Here is a 19,503-nt window from a genome sequence, read left to right on the forward strand (position 1 = left end):
GCCAGTAATCAAGATTTTTAATGAAATTAGAACATTCTTTAACGCCATACACAAAAATAAACTCAAAATGGATTAAAGACCTAAATGTAAGACTGGATACTATAAAACTCTTAGAGAAAACACTCTTTGACATAATCGCAGCAGTATCTTTTTCGATTCGTCTCCTAGAGTAATGGAAATTAAAAAAAATAATAAACAAATGGGACCAAATTAAACTCAAATGCTTTTGCACAGAAAAGGAAACCATAAACAAAACGAAAAGACAACCCACAGAATGGGAGAAAATACGTGCAAACGATGCTACTGACAAGGGATTAATCTCCAAAATTTACAAACAGCTCATGCAGCTCAATATCAAAAAAACAAACAACCCGATCAAAAAATGGGCAGAAGACCTAAACAGACATTTCTCCAAAGAAGACATACAGATGGCCAAGAGGCACATGAAAAGATGCTCAACGTTGCTAATTATTAGAGAAATGTAAATCAAAACTACAATGAGATATCACCTCACACCAGCAGAATGGCCATCATCCAAAAGTCTACAAACAATAAATGCTGGAGAGGGTGTGGAGAAAAGGGAACCCTCCTACACTGCTGGTGGGAATGTAAATTTGTACAGCCACCATGGAGAACAGTATGGAGGTTCCTTAAGAAACTAAAAATAGAGCTACCACATGATCTAGCCCACTCCTGGCATATATCCGGTGAAAAACACGGTTTGAAAGGATACATGTACCCCAGTCTTCACTGCAGTGCTGTTTACAATAGCCAAGACATGGAAGCAACCTAAATGTCCATTGACAGATGAATGGATAAAGAAGATGTGGTACATATACACAATGGAATATTACTGAGCCATAAAAAAGAATGAAACGATGCCATTTGCAGCAACATGGATGGATCTGGAGATGATCATACTAAGTGAAGTCAGACAGAGAAAGACATGTCATATAACATCGCTTATATGCGGAATCTAAAAAAATCATACAGTTGGACTCATTTACAAAACAGAAACAGACTCATAGACGTAGAGAACGAACTTACGGTTACCAGAGGGGGAAGGATGGGGGGGAGGGGTAGATTGGGAGTTTGGGATTGATATGTACACACTGCAAATTTAAACTAGATAACCAACAAGGACCTATTGTATAGCACAGGGAACTCTGCTCTGTAATAACCTACATGGGAAAAGAATTTGAAAAAGAATAGATACATGTACATGTATAACTGAATCACTTTGCTGTACACCTGAAACTAACACAACGTTGTTAATCAGCTGTACTCTAATATTAAATAAAAATTAAAAAAGAATATATTAATACAAGAAAATCACGATTTTTATGTGACAAGCCCCCATATTTTCATGGTGGCAAATGAATTTAAAAACCAGTTTTTAAAAGTACCGTAAAACACCTAAGGGCCAGATCTGACCCCCAATTTGTACCCACAGCTCCAGAACAAAGCAAGCAGGACACGCAGATGTTATTATACAATTCTGTATTGAGCGACGCATTTATTACAGAACGTGTTCCTTTTTTTTTTTTTAATTTAAACAAAGTTCATCAATCTCTCATAGAAACAGTCTTGTGGGTTTTTGTTCTGTGTTTACCGTTATAGGACGTGAACCTGACAAAGTTGTTCACAGGTCTGCTAGCTTTAAGTACAACAGGATTTCCGTGTTCAAAAGACTATACTAAGTGCTTATTCAAATCCCGTCACACAAAAGCCAGATTTAGTCCTCTAAGGATTGCAGTCTGCATGTAAGCCTGGATTTCAATGCTGCGTGGGTTTCAACAGTAAAAAGTGGTGTGTCCCCCACGGTTGCCTTAATTGGGACAGGGTGGCTAAAATGAGATGTTTCGTTTGTTCCAGATTTGATTACTCTGAAAATTGGTCACTGTTTCCTATTGTCAAAATATAAAAATACCTTCATCTGGATAAAAATGTATACAGTGGAAAACTCTTCAATGCATAGCCTGGGTGTATGGAAAAGGAGGTTTTCCTGCAGGGTTTGCATTGTTCTTCATTGATTGGTGTGGAGACTGCAGCCTGGGCTGGGTGCATGAGAGTTGAGATTTCTGGAACACCCCTCAAATGACCCCTTCTGGTCACTGGATTTTGCTGGCCTGGGCTTCAAAATGTTCGCTGCATCCTTGAAACCCCTGTCAGCCATCTTTCCCCCTGGTACTGGGTTGGCACCGATTATGACCACCTTTTCATCGTCATTCTGGATTCAGCTGGGAAGTCACCCAACTCAACCTTCCCACAGAGTTTGAAAAAGTAAAAGAAATAATAACAGGAGAGATTCAACAACCAATATGGTGGCTGTTCCATCCAAATTGGGAACTCTTCCCCTAAAAACCAGGGTGATGAAGACACTGGAGGGTGGGCTTCTTTGAGTTGAGGGGTTGAGTCTTTGTTCTCAAAAAGGTCATGTGTTAGAAGGCAGGAAGTTGGACTTGAGACAGGGATATGGTGGTCATGCTGAGGTGAACTCAACCTTTTAGCTTCATTCTGCATAAACCTGGAGGTGCAGACTTCCGGAAAGCATCAGGGTCAACTTGAGAAAGATGATGATGAGAAGGGGAGCTGGGGTCTCTAGTTGGATGAATCTACTTGTTGGTGCTGGGCGCTGAGCTGGGTGTTTGTGGGACGACCAACGCTGTTATTTTCTTAAAACACAAAGAGAGGAAGATGGCGGCCACAGTCTTGCTCTGGAAAGCCAGTGGGGAAACTTCCTGCACTGAGGCCACGATTCAGGCTGGGGGGTGGGGTCACTCTGGTTCGAGCGCCACCCTCTAATCACCTACCCCCGTACCTGGCTTTCCGAAGGATTCGGAACCACATCTTGTCTACAGACGGACGAGGTGGATTGTCTACCCCCTGCGGTCCACAGGTTTCTGACAAGAGGGAGTGTAAGCAGTTTGTTTTGTACCATGTTACATCTCAGATAGGATGGTCGGCCACAGCCCACATCTCTACAACATTTACAACGGCATGGGACATTCTGTGTTATCAAGGTTGCATAACAGACCACCAGAATGAAACACATCCTCAACGGCATCAAGGTTTTCATTTAGAGTCTTCTGGACTTTCTCTTTTCAACATGGTTTCTGGAAGGGCAGTAGCAATGGACTGTGTCTCACAGACAGACATGGGAAAAAACCGTGGTTCAAAGGTTATCTGAATTTTGGTCAGTCTTATAGTGTTTTGTGATGGCTTTGAACAACTGTCTCCTTTTAATCTCATCTAGTGGCAAAAATGACACAACTTCAGTGTATACTTCGCAACAGTTGTGACGGTATCCTGATTTCATAACTCTCTGTAATATCAAAACAGCATCAGCTGGGAATAAATTCCAAAGGATCCTTTATTAAAATATCTAAAAGAGGTCTATAAATATTTACTTTTCTAAAAGAGTTTGGAGTTTCCAGGGGAAGAATGTGGCGCCACTTTGCTTCTGCCTCCTGTAGAGGGGCCAGAGTGGAGAAGGGGGTGATCCCCGGGGCAGGGGCTGCTGAAAAGGGGAAGCAGAGGCACCTGCCTCACCTGCTCACTCACGACTTCACGGAACCGGGATCACAACCAAAACTGTCAAGCGGCGCGACACTGCGGTCCACGTTTTGATGGCTGAGCTCCTCCCTTCCTGACCCCGCCCTGAGTGAGAGGGAAGGTGGCCCCCGCGGCGAGCCCCTTGCCCCCACCTTTAGAACTCCCACTCCAGGGCCTCCTCGCGATTGGCAGCCCTCTCCAGCCGGTAGATGATGCTGTTCAGGTTGGCCATCTTCTCATGCCGCCGCTGCAAGTTGGGGTTCACCTTGGTGCTGGGGTGCAAGGCCCCGGTTGCGTCGGCAGTGGGGCTGGCACTCGGCACTTTGGCAGGGAGGGTGCCGGGTGGGGATGGGGAGATGGGGGCTGAAGAGGAAGGAACAGGTGACACAGACATCATGAGGCCCGGCGAGGAGGCAGCTGAGGGTGAGTTCAGTGACACCTCTAGGCTGCAGCGTGAGGACTCCGAGGCCGACTTAAAACTTAGAGGGTCCGGGTGTAGCCACTCCCCGCCCTCGCTCTCCTGGAGGGGCTGTAGCGAGGGGCAGGCTGGGGTGGCCCCGCCTGGAAGAAGGAGCCCAGGGGCTGCTTTTGGGAGTCCGTCGTTACCCAGAGGGTCAGGATGCACCTCTTTGGGGGAAACTTGGCCTTTGTCCAGCTCCTTTGAGTCCTGGCTGCCGGCCTCTTCCTCAGCATCCTCAGTCTGTTCCTGTTTAATCCTCACTTGCGTCTTGTCCTGGGTGGTCAGGGGTGTGATGCTCTCCTCGGGACCCTCCTGAAGCTTTAGTTCCTTCACAGTAGGCTTTTGGTCCTCAGCCTCAGAGTTGGGGCTCTGCGGAGTGGGGTCTGGGTGGGAGTGGCCTGGCGGTAGGATGCCAGGACCCCCACTGGGGTCGAGATCTGGTTCCTCTTGGGTCCCCTCCACCAACATCTCCCGGCGCATCCGGGACCTGGGGCAGAGACGGCGGTGAGCAAGGGGCTGGACGGGGACCGGCTAACCCTGGAGTCAAATCACATGAGTGGCCTTCTGACCCCACCCACTTCCCTGGGGGCTCACTAGGCATAAGCTTCTTCACATGCAGCATCTTAGTAAGTCCTCTCAACAACTCTGCAAGGTGGGTGCTATTATTATCCCCACTTCATAGAGGAGGAAACAAGGCTCAGAGATGTTGAATGACTTGCCCCAGGTTTCACAGCCAGTAAGTGGCAGAACCAGGACTTGAACTCAGGATTGTTGGATCCCGAAGCTCACAATCTAGACCTGTGCTGTCCAGTGCAGTGGCCACTGGTCACATGTGGCTCTCTCATTATTAAAGTTTTTATACTGATCACATGTTGAAATGGTTATATCTGTATATACTGAGCTAAATAAAATATACTATTACATTAATTTCATCTGTTTCTTTTTATTTTTAATGTGGTTACTAGAAAAGTTTATATTATATATGTGGCTTTCACTGTATTTCTATTGGACAGCACTGTTTTAGAGCATTTTTCAAAGTCAAACCCAGATCTAGTTTGTGCCAATAACCCCCTGCTTCTTTCCTGGAGGGACTCTTAGACATCAGCCCAGAAGGGGAAACTGAGGCACACAGAATAACTTGTCTAGGTCACCAAGGCACACAGAGGCAGAGCTGGGACCAGTAGCTGGGAACCCTGAACTCCAGTCCAGAACCCTTCCTCTCTTCACTTCAATGGCCTCCCTGTTGTCAGAGGGAAACTTATATATTATGTTTTAGAGCAGGAAATGATAGGAATGAGTCTAACTCCATTAACTATTTTCCTAATAGCATGAGGTCCAGAGAGGTCAAATCACTCGTCCAAGGTCATAGAGCGACAGGGCTTCCTCAGCATCTATCTTCAATGCTGTAGCCCTCTGCCCTTTTTTATTAATGACATCATATATTAATACCATTATTTATAATATTAATAATAAAGTACATGTTACTGATAAATAATACTCACATTTATAAATTTTAATTATAAACATCATAATGATGGGTGCTTATCATGTACCAGGTACGGGGCCAAGCACTTTTGCAGGTTATTTCATTTATTTTTCATAATAACCTTATGAGCAGGATACTAGTCTCACTCCCACTGACAAAGATTACAAGGCTCAAAGAGGCACTGGGACTGCTACGGTCACACAGCCAGCAAGTAGTGCAGTTGGGCCCTGAACCCAGCAGTCCGGCTACACTCTCCTGCCTCCCTGGCTCCCTGCCCAGGTGGGGGATGGGGCCCCATCCCAGGATCCTGAGCCTGGAGGGACTGTGAAGGGTGATCTGGTTCACTTCTCTCTCTCAGTTCCTAATCCCTCCACAAAGGTAGCCTTGCCCACCTTCCAGGAGATTCTGTCATCTCCTTCAGTCCCCTCTAGAGGGAAAAGCTGCTGGGACCAGGGGGAGCACTAATCGTTTCCGGTAAGGTGGGATCTGAGGGTGTTTTGGGATGGCTCAATGCCTGAGCCTCTGTCATTAGAGCTTCCAAACTGTAGATCAAGTATAAATATGAGGCTAATAGTCATTTACACCATAGTAAAAATTAGTCTTTTTCTTCAATTCCTGACTCCCAAATCTGTAGCAGGTCCTCCCTGGTAATTTTTTCTGAAAACATCCTATTGTTCACCTTTCCTAGAGCTCACTGAAGGTTGTAATGATACATTAATATAAGTACTCATTTGATAGTGACCTTCCCTGCTGGTCTGTAAGAGGTGCTAAGGGCAAGGACTTTGTCTTGTTCTCTTTGGTGCTTGGTACAGAGTTGGTGCTCAATAAACATTTACTAAATGAAGTAATGTATTCTTCTACAATTAGAACTCTTTGAGAGTGGTTTCTTTTAGGAGTGGAATTCTCTCTGCTCATTCAAAGCCCAGCTCAAAGGCCACCTCTCTATAAAGATTTCCCTAGGTAGAATTCCCTTTTCCCTCAGCCCCGTATTCATTCCTGTTTTACAGAATTTATTAGGTTGTTGCAAAATTATCTGGTTTGTGATTTTAAGCTCCCTAGGGCAGGGATGATAGCTTTGAACCCCTGTATCTCCTGACCCTAGCTCACTGTGCATACATGGCAAATATTTATTGAATGAATACATTGAATAATAATGGAGGGCTCAGTTCCTGTGGGAAACAAGAGGGGAGAGAGTGTCCCCTGGGAGGGAAGGAGGGCATGAGGCTTTAAGGACCTATGTCATTTGCTGTTTGGCAGGCTCTGGGTCTGAGCAGGATAATATGCAATATTTTACAAAGTATGTACGCTTGAAGTGTTTCATTTGATCCTCAATTCAACACTGTGGGGTTAAGTATTAGGTTCCTTATCTGTAAAATAGGGATGAGACTCAGAAAGGTACAGTGACTTGCTCAATAACACACAGCCAAGGTGGAACTTGAACTCAGGTCTGTGTGATGCCCATGCCTGGGCTGTGGAGAGAGACTTCAGGCATTCCACCCTTCCAGGCTCCTCCTTCCTCTTCTCTCTTGGGGGTCAAGAGACTCTCCTCTCTGGCACCACAGAGGCACCAGAGACATTTCTTGCTCAACAGGCTTGGTGGGGAGTGCCTCAGAGATGGTCCTCAAAATCCCATCAACCCTTCTCTGCAGGGCTCTCAGGAAGCCCTTCTGCGGTCTCCTTGGAAACTGCTGGACTCAGCCAGTCAATGCCCTCAGGCAGCCCAGCCCACCGCAGGGCAGCTACTCCTAAGACTAGGGACTGGTGAGTGGGAGAAGGCACCATAGAAATAGGAATCACCCATTCCCTGAGGTGGATGGTGCCCGAGGGGCTGCCACAGGGGTTTCCTTTGGCCTTAGGAGTGGGAGAGGCCAAGAGCCCCAAATCGGGGCTCTGACACAAGGTTCGGTGGGTAGTTAAGGTTCCTCAGGGCTGTGCCCCAAACACCATTCCCTGTCCCTTCATAGACGCGGAGCAAGCTGGGTGAAGTCATAATAAAGACAGTGACAATAATGATGTCAACACCTACCACAAACTGTGTGCCAGGTATTTTATGTAAATACGTTGGCCCATCAAATCCTCAGGACAACTATATGAAGTAGATCCCATTATGGTTCCCATTTTATAAGTTAGAAGACTTGACGCTCAGGGAGGTGAAGTCCCTTGCCCAGGCCTCACAGCTGGAAATGGTTGAGCTGGGATTTATCAATAGATCCAGGTCTGCCTATGTTATAAAGCAATATGGTCCTCTTATCTCCCAGAGGCCACGCTGGGCTCCCTCCAGGCCCCGGGACAGGGAAGGGGGGCCGGCTGAGACCCCTTCCCACCCTCCCAGTGGCCACCCACTCAGTATCCCTACCTGTAGTTGTGGAACCAGTTGATGACGGTGTTGGTCTTGAGGTTGAGCTGGAAGGAGAGGAGCTCTATGGTCTGCTGGGAGGGGTAAGGCTCCAGCTGGTAGGCCTTTCTCAGCGCCTCCTTCTCCTCAGGGGCCAGCACTACTCGCGGCTTCTTGATTTGCAGGAGGCTCAGGTCCTGGGGCTGCAGGCAGGGGCTGGGGCACTCGGAGCGGGTGGCTGGAGACTCACTGTCTGAGCCGGTGCTGATGAGGCCGTACCTGCGCTTCAGGTAGGCTGGGGCGGGCGGGCGGGTGGGGGAGGGAGTGGGGGAGGGCTGAGAGCGGCCGACCAGAGGCCCATTGCTACCCAAGCTGAACCAAGCATCAGCTAGCGGTCCTCAAAGCCCTCCATGCCCCAAACGTTGGGACCCCCACGCAGTCTCAGCCTTTTCTCCTTTCTTACTCTCCTTTCACTTCCTCCGCGCGAGACGCGCTCGCCTACCCACACCTGGTCATTAGCACTCTAATTGTTAACATATGTAGAAGGTTCGCCTCACAGACAGGAAGGAAGTGCTCGAAAAAGGGTGCTCTGGAGCATTCTCTTGATTGTCAGAAGTGTCCCTGAATTTCACTACTTTTGTTGGGGGCAGGGGCAGGACATTAATTTTAAACGAACATAGTAATTGCATGATGCATCTCAGCCTCAAATTGTCAAAATGTAGGGGAAAAAAGGCACACCTCAGAACGGAGGAAGTAAGGCATTAGCGTCTCATTTAATCCGCACAGCAATGCCCTGAGGTAGATGCTGTGACTCGTACTTTCAGATGAAGTAGAATGAGGCACAGAGAAGGGAAGTAACTTGCCCAAGGTCACACAGCCAGGAAGTGGCAGGACAAGTTCTCAACTGTACAGCTGTCTGATGCCAACAGCCGGACTCGGCCCTGCCCCATGTGCCGCTTACAGCTTGGCTTGACCCTGGGCCCTCATCATGAACTGCCTTGGCGCCCTGGATGATGACTTTCCAACTCCTTGTATCTTATTTCCCAACTGGACCCTGAGCTTTTTAAGATCCAGGAATCCCTTATTCACAGCATGAGACTGGGAGGGCACAAACAGGTACTCAATGCCAGCTCATTTTTTCAGGGATATAAAATAATATTAGACCATGTAAGAATCTGCAATTTCTTGTCCACTTCCACAAGGGAGGATTCTTGTTTGCTGGGTCAATTCTGTGCTTTGTTGTGTAGAAGCTGGGTAATGGGCAAAGGAGGTAATACAATAGGGAGATGATGCAGAGGATGGAGGGATCAGAGAGAAAGGGGGTTTTGCGGAATATACAAAAGATTTTGGAGTAGCTGTCGGTGTGGGGAAGGATGCTGAGAGATGGGCTATTGGAATTTTCAGGGGAAAAGTAGTAAATGTTTTAATGGCTTGTAGTTATATTCTGTGGAATTGCTATTTCTTGCAGCCCCACACCAGACTGAGACTGGACTCACTGGGACCCTGAGTTTGTCTGGGACCCTGAGTTTACCCAGTGCTTACCTTTTTTCTCCAGCTTCTTCATGTCTCTCAGCTTCTCCACATTGTGGGGGTCATTGAGCCACAGCTGCATGCGCACAAAGGGCTCCCGCCCCTTCAGGCTCAGCTTGTGCCAGGGTTTTGGTCGGGACAGCAGGTCAGACACGGAGCCCTGTGTCAGCCCCAGGATGCTCTCCCCAAATAGCCGCTGCCCTGGAGACAGGGGAGGAGGGCAACCTGTAACCCCCAGGCTGGGCAGAGGTGCTCCCAGGAGACACAAGAAATAGGCCAGAGACATGGGAGAACCTAGGGAATGTCTCCACTGACTCAGAAGGGAGGACTAGACACATGGGGGAACCCACGCCCAGTGTGTATCTGGAAGAGACCTTTCTGCAAAATATGAGATGGGGGCGGGCAGACAGCTACCAAACAAAAATGCTTTCATGATTTAGATGTTCTTCACTCCTAGGGGATCCCTGAAATTGTCTGCAAACTTCATGTGTACAAATTAGTATCACCTTGTCAGAGAGCAAGTTGACAGGTTTTATCAAAATGTCAGTGTGTATATCCTCTGATCCAGCAATTCCACTGCCTGGGATTTATCCTCCAGTTGTATTTGCCCAAGGGCACAAAGACACATACAGACACAGTTTCAGAGGCAGCAGGAAATTGGGAACAAGCAAAATGCTCATCAGTTGGGTAAAAAATGTGGGGCATCCATGGCCTGAAAAATTTTACAACAGTGACAAAGAATGCAGGTGGTCTATTCATTCTAAACTGGAAGGGTGTCCACAAACAGTGTTAAATTTTAAAAAGCAAGTATAAGGACAGCCTGTGTGTAATTTCATCTATCTAGAAAAAAGAAAAGAAGAAACTAGGTGAACATATATTCTTGTATGTGTTCAGAAAGTGTCAGAGAACGGGGAGGCAGGGGAGATTTTACTTTTTTATTTAAATTTTAATTCTTATTCTCTGTACTATTTGGTATTTTTAAATAAAGATGCCTTATTTTTATTATAGAAATTGTAGTGAAAAGTTGGGGCTTGTGTGTATCCCTCTGGGAGGGGGGCTTGACACCCATTTGAGACTTGGAGGAGTTTGTGATTCAAAAAATTAAAGAATCCAGATTTCTCGTCTGTGCCCCCAGCACTGGATCAGGATTGTGTTAGAGTCTCATTGTTACTGGGATTCTCTAAGTCCTCCTGGAAGGCAGTTTTGAAAGCTGTGGGCTCAGGATTTTAGGTTCTTTTCAGGCCCGTACTGACCTCCCTTGTGTCCCACTCTAGAGACCCAGGTCATTGTCAGATGCCTCCCAGAGGGCCCTGGATGCCCCAGGGCTGACTGGCACCTGCAGGCAGGACCCCAGTGCCTGGGATCTCACTGCCAGCACTTTCCTTAAGGCAAGTAGGAGCGAAGCATCCCTGATTCCCGCCACCCTGTACCTAGGTTGTTGTCTGTGAGGACCTCTTTGACCCTCTTGGTGATGGAGTACGTGTCCAGCTCGGGGGACATGGCCACAATCTCCTGGATGCCCGCTGCGGTCTGGCTGCCTGAGTACATCTTTCCACCCAGCGAGGAGCTGGAGCGTCCCTCCGGCTGCTGGTTCTCCTTGCTGCTCTCCAGTGTCAGACTCAGGGGCTCCTGGGATGTCTTCTCCGGTGGCTCCGTGGGACTAGGGGGTGGGGATGGTGAGGACCTTGGTTCAGTGGGACTGGCTGTGGGCCACAGAGAGACAGAGAAGGCGGTTACTGCAATCTGGCATTGACACACATGGTTTGGGCAGGCTTGTTTGCTAGAGCCAAGAGTTGGCAGCACCCCTTTTGCAACCACCATAGTAATATCTCAGGCAAGGACCGTCCTGGATGTGAAAACTAGCGGATGAAAGTTAGATGAGGAATAGGATATCCACATAGTCCCAAAGTATCTCCCCACAAGATACTTATTAATTACAAAGGGAAAAATAGTAACTTTACAGTACAGCTACCTGTCAGACACCACCTTAACCAAGTGATCAAAGTTAGCATCACCAATCATAGGACAAATAAACAACTGGTGCCTCCTGATACAATGTACTGAGAAGGACACAGCATCACTTCTGTGATTCCTGCCCAAAGTGCACAGTCTGAATCTAACCACGAGGAAGCACCAGACAAAGGTGAACTGAGCCAGTCTACAACATAACTGGCTTCTAGTCTTGAAAGATGTCAAAACTGAAAAACAAAGAGAGGCAGAAGAATGGTCCAAACTGAAAGAGACTGAAGAGACATGACGACTAACTACAAGTTATTCTGAATCTGATCCTGGACAGGGAAAAATAAAATTATATAAAGGTGATTACTGGGACAACAGAGGAAAGTTGAATATAGATGGTGGGTTATGTAACAGTACTGTTATTATTGTAAAATTTCTCATGCTTGGGAAATACTTGTTGGAAACATTTAGGGGTAAAGGGACATGATGTCTTCAATTAATTTCTCAAATGGTCGAGAGAGAAAGAGTACAAATATGGCAAAATTAGCAACTGGTGAATCTGTGTGTAGGGTCTAGGAAGTTGGTTGTTCTATGGCTTCAACTCTTTGGTAAATTAGAAATTACATCAAAATTGAAAGTTAAGGAAAAAAAAGAGTTGGCAATGACCTACAAGCCCAACTACTGGGCATCAGCTAAATAAAATACAATGAGTCCCTGCAGCAATTAAAAATAATGTAATGAAAAGATGTCCACATAAGATGAGTAAGTTCTGGGATCTGATATACAGCATGGTGGCCGTAGTTAACAATCCTGTACTATATGACAGTTGCTGTGAGAGTACAGCTTTAATGTTCTCACTATAACAACAAAATGGTAATTATGTGAGGGGAAGGATGTGTTAACTAACCTTACCACGGTAAACATTTTGCAATATATACATCTCTCAAATTGTTACATTGTCTACCTTGAACTTACACAGTGTTCTATGTCAAATATATCTCAATAAAACCGAAAAAAGAACAAGAAAAGATGTCCACAGTACCTTGGCATGTTAAAAGAAAGTGAGTTTTAAAACCACATTTTTCATTTGTCGAAAGACATTTTGTGTGAACGTATATTTAAAAACCACTTAGAAGTTATCTTGGGTGGGATGACTTTGTCGAACCTCAGTTCCTGAATCTGTTAAATGGGGCCGTAAGACAAATAGCGCTACACTTGCAACTATCCTACTCAGGGCCTGGAGAGGACTCGAGATAATGCGGATCACCTCTTGAGGAATCAGAGTCACCCACTGGACTTTCCAGTGTGAGCTGAGCCTCTGGACAATCCAGGGAGGGCAGGGGACGTGCCTAGGGAGGTGCCCCTAATAGGGAGGGGCGTGTGGTACAGGGTGTCTAGGAATCCCTGTGCCGGTCCACAAGGTGCCTTCCAGCGAAGTAGGAAGAAAAGGTACCTCTTCCTCAAAGTGTTTAACTGGTGCCTGATGGAAATTTGTTAAGATAAACATAAAAATGTATGATAAGTAGGAAGTAAAGGGAGCCCCATAACCATCCTGCAGTGGCTTTGATTCTAGAAAGGACATCCTGAGCCTCTCTCTGCTCTAGATGGGTTCTTCCTTCCCTGTGGCCAACAAGTAGATCACTCTGATCAGACCACTCTCATGCTTCAGAACCTTCAATGGCTCCCCACTGCCCCTTGCACAAGAAACGTGTACCTCCTTGTCCTGGTATTTAAGGCTCTGGACTCTGTTGTCCCTGCCCACCTCACAGACCTGGAGCAATTCACAGTCCCCTCAGCTACCCCTCTCCCCACAAACCTCCTAGGCTCTTCTAAACCCCTGTGCCTTTGTTTAGGCTGGTCTTCCCACTCTGAAAGCCTTCCTCCTAACCTTGAACTCCTATATATCCTTGAAGACCCAGTCCCAAATGCCCCTTCGCTGAGGTGTACACCTTTGGGGTCTAAGAGCACCTTGACTACAAATTGTCATGCTTCACTCTAATTCCTTGCTTGTGCCAGATCTCTGCCTTACTACATGCAACAACAACAACGATGATGGTGATGACAATAATTCATGAAGCTTCCTTTTACTGAGCACTTACATGCCTAGCATAGTGCTATGTGTTTTACACCCATGATGTCAAGTCACCTTCATAACACCCCTAGGAGGTAGGTATGATGGTATCCCCTTTTACAGATGAGGCAACTGAGGCTCAGAGAGGTCAGGCAATATGTCTAAGGTCACAGAGTGGCTAGTGGCAAAACCAGGACTTGAGCTCAGGTATGCTTATGCCCGACATGGTCTTCTCATCCACTAAATACCAGCCCCTGGAAGGCAGAGAACATACGTTAGTCTTAGAGCCTGGGGAAGCAGGAGGTGCTTTTGAGTGAATACATTTCAGTCAGGACCACTCAAATCTGTTTCCACAAACCTGGGGTCCTGCTGTCTTGATCTGTGGGTAAGCAGGGGACAAGATGTCCACCCTCATCTGCACTTACCTCCCTTCCCAAACCGTGTATGATCCTGCCTCCCAGCCTTTGCTTTTGCTGTTTCTTATGCCAAGAACACTATTCTTGATTGTCTTTGCCTAACTCTATCCCTACCTCAAATCCTTCCATTACAAAGAAAAAACAAACAAACAATTAGACATTGGGGAAATGCCAATAAAAATTATGAGATACCACTTCATACCCACTAGGATGGCTACAGTAAAAAATGGAAAAATAGCAAGTGTTGGCTTACTGTTGGAATGTAAAATGCTGCAATTGCTATGGAAAACAATTTGGAAATTCCTCAATAAGTTAAACATAGAATTACCATGTGACCCAGCAATTCCACTCCTAGATATATAGCCAAAGGAATTGAAAACGGGTGATCAAAGAGATGTTCATGTTCAACATTATTCACAGTAGCCAAAAAGTGGCTTACCGCTCCGATGGGATATTATTTAGCCATAAAGAGGAATGAAATTCTGACACAAGCTATAGCATAGAAGAATCTTCAAAACATCATGCCAAGTAAAAGAAGCCAGACACAAAAGACCACATATTATCTTGATTCCACTGATACGAAATGCCCAGAACAGGTAAATCCATAGAGTCAGAATGCAGGCTTGGTGGTTGCCAGGGGCTTTGGGGGAGGAGGAAGTGGAAGTGACTGCAAATGGGTATGGGATTTCCTTCTGGGGTGATGAAAATGTCCTAGAATTGTACAGAGGTGATGGTTGCACAACACTGTGAATGTACTAAATGCCACTGAATCTTCAATTAATTTCTCAAATGGTTGAGAAATTTAGCCATTTAAAAAAATGGCTAAAATGGTAAATCTGGTTTGTGAATTTATCACAGTGAAAATGAATTAATTACAATACACCACCACACCAAAAAAAAAAAAAAAAAAAAGGATCTGGGACCCTTTCACAAGTGTAGGCTCTAAGGTGGAAACCCTAGGAGGCAGGGGAGTCTAACAGCTACCAGTCTTGCGTTCTAATCCTGGCTCTGCCACTAACTGGCCAGTGACCTTGGGCAAGTCACTGTGCTATTCAGACCCTCGATTTCTTCTTTTGTAAAACTGAAGGACAAAGAGTCCCTCTGGTCAAGATTAACACAAGGATTAAAGAAGAAAACACTGTAAGTGGTTAGCACTGTGTGTGACAAATGACTGCCGTCATTATAACAGTTGTATTAGTCCTCAATTATAAAATATTATAAAATATTTCAAAGCTATAGAAATGTACAGAAAAGTCCTCCCTCCCTTCCCTGGGCCTATCACCTTAATAGATGTTAACACTGCCCTATTTGCTTCAAATTTCCCTGTTTGTTTTAAAGAAAAAAAGGAACAGAGACAGCCAGAGCCTTCTGGTCCCCTCCCAGTCTCTTCCTGGCCCCTCCCTGCCCAGAGCAGCCCCTCCTCGCAGGCAGGTGGGTGGTGGCACCTTTTTTCATTTCTTGTCTGTGGGCATTAACTTCTAAAATAAACACCATCACTGGGAGGTAAGATTTTGTTCCCAGACATTATGTTTCATGTACTATTCCTGTTGATACCCATTGATCTGGTTCATTTCTATGAAACTGAGATATGGTTTTTGTCCTATTGACCAATCCCCACTTTAGAAATGGACAAACTGACTGAGCTGAGGTCCTTGGACTCGGAGTCTGGCGTCTCTTTGTCTCTGCCTTTCTCTGGCCTCAGCAGGTAGGTCAGATGTCCTGTCCTGGCAGCAATCCCCGTCACGGTCTGGGTAGGCATCTCACCAGGGCCTTAATGGATCTGCCCACTGACTCACTGGGGAGGGAGCTTGAGCTCCCTGGAGTCCCTACCTCAGGGCCCCAATCCCTCTACTCTCAGGCTCTGTAACTCCGGGCAACTCTCTGAGCCTCAGTTTCCTCACCCAGGAAAAGTTCAGACTCCACCCTGCCTGTGCATCATTAATGGATGGATAACAGCTGCCCAAGGCCCTGTGCTAAGAAGGATTCTGAGGCTGCATGCTGGATTGCTGGGAGAAAGAGATCGGCAGACTCCTGACGGGATGGGAAGGAAGGTGGGGCTCCCCATGCAAAGTATTTTTTCCACTTGCTCCACGCACCCGGGTGCCACCTAGAGGTTTAAAACCAGTGCCTGTCTGGCTGAAGGAAGGATGAAAGGGGAGCAGGGACACCAACTAGGAGCAACCTGCACTCTTTCAGGGCAGCAGCAGTGGCGCCGGGGCTGTGGGGACGCAGAGGGGGGCAGACCCGGGCAGTGAAGCCACTGCACTGACTGGAAGAGTGAGGGCTCTTGGCATTTCTGGGGCCCTGTCTACACTCACCCTGGGAGGCGCTGGGCTGCTGGCTGACGGCCTGGCCGAGCTGGTCCGAGAGCCACAGCTGCATACGGATGAAGGGCTCCCGCCCCTTCTGCGTCAGCTTGCTCCACGGCTTCGGCCGGGACAGCATGTCACTCACACTGCCCTGAGACAGACCCAGCACCTGGGGATGGGCAGGGCAGGAAGGGTAGGTCAGCAGGTCCCTGGCCATCCCCTCCACCACTCTCCCCAAGAACCTTAAGGCCCACTGTTCACTCCCGTTCTGAGAGGCCAGGGCTGCCTTCATGTGTTCTTCACTCCCCAGGTGTCTGCTGTGTGCCTGTGCTGTACCCCCCACCTGCAGTGCCCTTCCTGATTTCCCTCCATCTAAAAATCCTGCCTCAGGACTTCCCTGGCAGTCCAGTGGTTAAGGCTTTGCCTCCCAATGCAGATTCCTGGATGGAGAACTAAGATCCCACATGCCTCATGGGCAAAAAACCAAAACGTAAAACAGAAGCAATATTGTAACAAATTCAATAAAGACTTTAAAAATGGTCCATATCAAAAAAATCTTAAAAAAAAAATCCTGCTTGGACTCTAAGACCCCTTAAGTGCCCCCTCCTCCAGGAAGCCTTCCTGTGTCTCCCATTCAGGTCATTTCGCCTTCCTCTGAGCTTATGACCCTTTGCCTGCTCTTCTGCTATGGCCGGAAGTGATGTTTAAAACTACTTAACATGGACTTCCCTGGTGGCACAGTGGTTAAGACTCCACGCTCCCAATGAAGGGTGCCTGGGTTCGATCCCAGGTCAGGGAACTAGATCCCACATGCATGTCGCAACTAAGAGTTCGCATGCTGCAACTAAGAAGCCGGTGAGCTGCAACTAAGAAGCCCATGAGCCGCAACTAAGGAGCACGGCTGCTGCAACTAAGACCCGGCACAACCAAATTAATTAATTAAAAAATAAATCTACATTTTAAAAAGAAATAAAACTACTTAACAACTGGCACCAACCAATCAGGAGACCACCCCCCACCCCCGCAAGCTAGGCTGAGCCTTAACCCTTTAGTGGATGGACCATGGGAACGGTGGAGGGTACCCGAGCAGGGTCGGGTAGGTGGCTATTTCCTAACCAGATGGAAAGGTTTCACAGCTTTAAAAACCTCCTTGCCCTTGGCTCCCCTTCCTCCAGTGCCCAGGGACAGCTGGAAACAGGAAAAAGGGCTTTTGGGGTCACACAGACCAGGGTCCGAATCCTGCTTCTGCCCAGTTCTTGCACACGCGCACGCGCGCGCACACACACACGCATTCTTTCCAGACCATGGACGTGGGATGGGGGTCCTCCCTCCCCAGGTCCCGTGCTCCAGGCCCCGGAGGCTCCGAGGGTGGGCCCCGCCATCTGCACCTTCTCCCCGAAGATCCTCTGGCAGATTCCATTCTTGGCCAGCTTCTCCTTGACCTGGCGCGTCAGCTCCAGGGTGTCCACCTCACGGTACATGTAGAGCTCGTATTGCTCGGGGGTCAGGGGCGGCACGGTGGGCTTCAGCGTGCGGGGCACGTAGGCCGGGTAGTAGGCCAGTCGCCCAGCGCTGCCCGCCTCGGGGCCGCCCCCCTCGGCCTTGAGCTCACCCACCCTGGGGGGCTCGTCCTCACTCCCGGCCGCTTCCTCCTCAGGGGCCGTGGGCGCCTCGTCCCCACGGGGCCATGCCCGCCCGCTGGGCTGGCCGGAGTAGCTGGAGGAGGAGGAGGAGAGTGAGGGTGAGACAGAGGCGTAGGGGCGGCTGAGGAGGCCGCGGTCCGAGGCCCAGTGGTGGTCGAAGTAGCCGGCATCGCCGATCTCTGACTTGACCTTCCGGATGATGCTCTGCACAAAGGCGGCCGGGGACAGGACCGTGAGGGATGTCTGTGTGGCACTGCTGCTGGTGCCCCCACTGCCGACACCACCGCCGCCGACACCACTCTCCTCCTGCTTGACGTGGGTCGGGGCCCCGTTCTGGCTCATGGCGGCCAGCGAGGGCCGCTCTGGGGGCGAGGGAGGCACCGAGCGGCCGCGGGGGCCTGCCTCCATCTCCAGTAGGGCCTGCTGCTGTGCTTGCATCTCGCGGCGCGCTTGTTCCAGAATGTTCTTGATGGCATCTTCTGAGGTGCTGGCGGGGGCTGTGCCATTGGTGATGCTCAGTGGGGCTGTCGAGTTCTTGGGCTCACCTGTGGGAAAGATGACAGGGTGGCTGGAGGCCCATGGTCAGAGCATGGAGTGAAGGGCAAAGATGTTCACAGCACAGTATTTATACCAGCAAAATGTTGGAGGCAACCTCTTTGTCCAACAGCTGGGGATTGGTTAAGTAAATTAGGGTCCATCCCTATGACAGAATATTAGGCAGCCATTAAAAATCAGGTCGACAAATTATACTCCAATAAAGATGTTAAAAAAAAAAAAAGGAAACAGAAAAAAAAATCAGGTGGACAGTGAGATTTTAGCACATGTGGAGAAAGTGCTCATGGGGATAATATAACATTAAAAAAAGACTTGTCTTTTGCATATGCTGTGATCCATCTATGCAGATAAAAGCAAGTCCCAGAAGAAGACACACAGTATAACCTGCTTTCTAATTGAGCTGCGAAATAAGCAATGTATCACTTAGTGAAAAATCTTTTTTTTTTTTTTTAAGAGTGGTGAACAAAAAGGAACAACAGAACATTGTTTCCCTCTGCCCTGTTAGTGGCCTTTCCCATGCTGAGGTCTCCCCAGCCCTGGACCAACCCATATCAACACAGCCCTTCCTCTATTACCTGGTTGTGCAGTCTATACCCTAGTGGATCCTCACAGCCCCAATTTTAATTTCCAATTAAAAAGCAATAGAGCAATGGAATATTATTCAGCCATAAAAAGGAATGAAGCACTGATACATGCTACCATATGGAATAATCTGGAAAACATCATGCTAAGTGAAAGAAGCCGGACACACAAGGCCACATACTGTATGGTTTCCATTCCTATGAAATATCCAGAATAGGTAGATTCATAGACACAGAAAGTAGACTGGTGGTTCCCTGGGGCTTAAGGGAGGTGGAGAGTAGGGAGTGACTGCTAATAGGTACAGTGTTTCCTTTTCGGGGTGATGAAGATGTTTTGGAACTAGACAGAAGCAGTGGTTGCACAACATTGTAAGTATACTAGACACCACTGAATTGTTCACTTTAAAATGGTTAATTTTATGTTATATGAATGTTACCTCAATTTAAAAAAAAGTAGGGGCTTCCCTGGCTGGCACAGTAGTTAAGAATCTGCCTGCCAATGCAGGGGACACGGGTTCGAGCCCTGGTCCTGGAAGATCCCACATGCCGTGGAGCAACTAAGCCCGTGCACCACAACTACTGAGGCCCGCGCGTCTAGAGCCC

General features: G+C 47.7%; 1 protein-coding gene across 11 annotated transcripts in view; it reads right to left on the reverse strand.

The window, feature by feature from the left end:
* CUX2 (cut like homeobox 2) overlaps positions 1 to 19,503 on the reverse strand; it is a 264,555-nt gene continuing 245,052 nt past the window's right edge. For all 11 annotated transcript variants that reach the window (XM_049698419.1, XM_049698416.1, XM_049698417.1 and 8 more), the window contains 6 exons: positions 17,510 to 18,309; positions 16,131 to 16,290; positions 10,797 to 11,069; positions 9,379 to 9,567; positions 7,858 to 8,131; positions 1 to 4,502 (listed from right to left, as the gene is read on the reverse strand). In XM_049698419.1, coding sequence (XP_049554376.1) covers positions 3,710 to 4,502; positions 7,858 to 8,131; positions 9,379 to 9,567; positions 10,797 to 11,069; positions 16,131 to 16,290; positions 17,510 to 18,309 — 2,489 coding nt within the window. In that variant the 3' untranslated portion in view covers positions 1 to 3,709. The remainder of the gene's footprint in view (positions 4,503 to 7,857; positions 8,132 to 9,378; positions 9,568 to 10,796; positions 11,070 to 16,130; positions 16,291 to 17,509; positions 18,310 to 19,503) is intronic.

The sequence above is a fragment of the Orcinus orca genome, chromosome 15, assembly GCF_937001465.1.
Source record: "Orcinus orca chromosome 15, mOrcOrc1.1, whole genome shotgun sequence".
Classification (NCBI taxonomy): Eukaryota; Metazoa; Chordata; class Mammalia; order Artiodactyla; family Delphinidae; genus Orcinus; species Orcinus orca.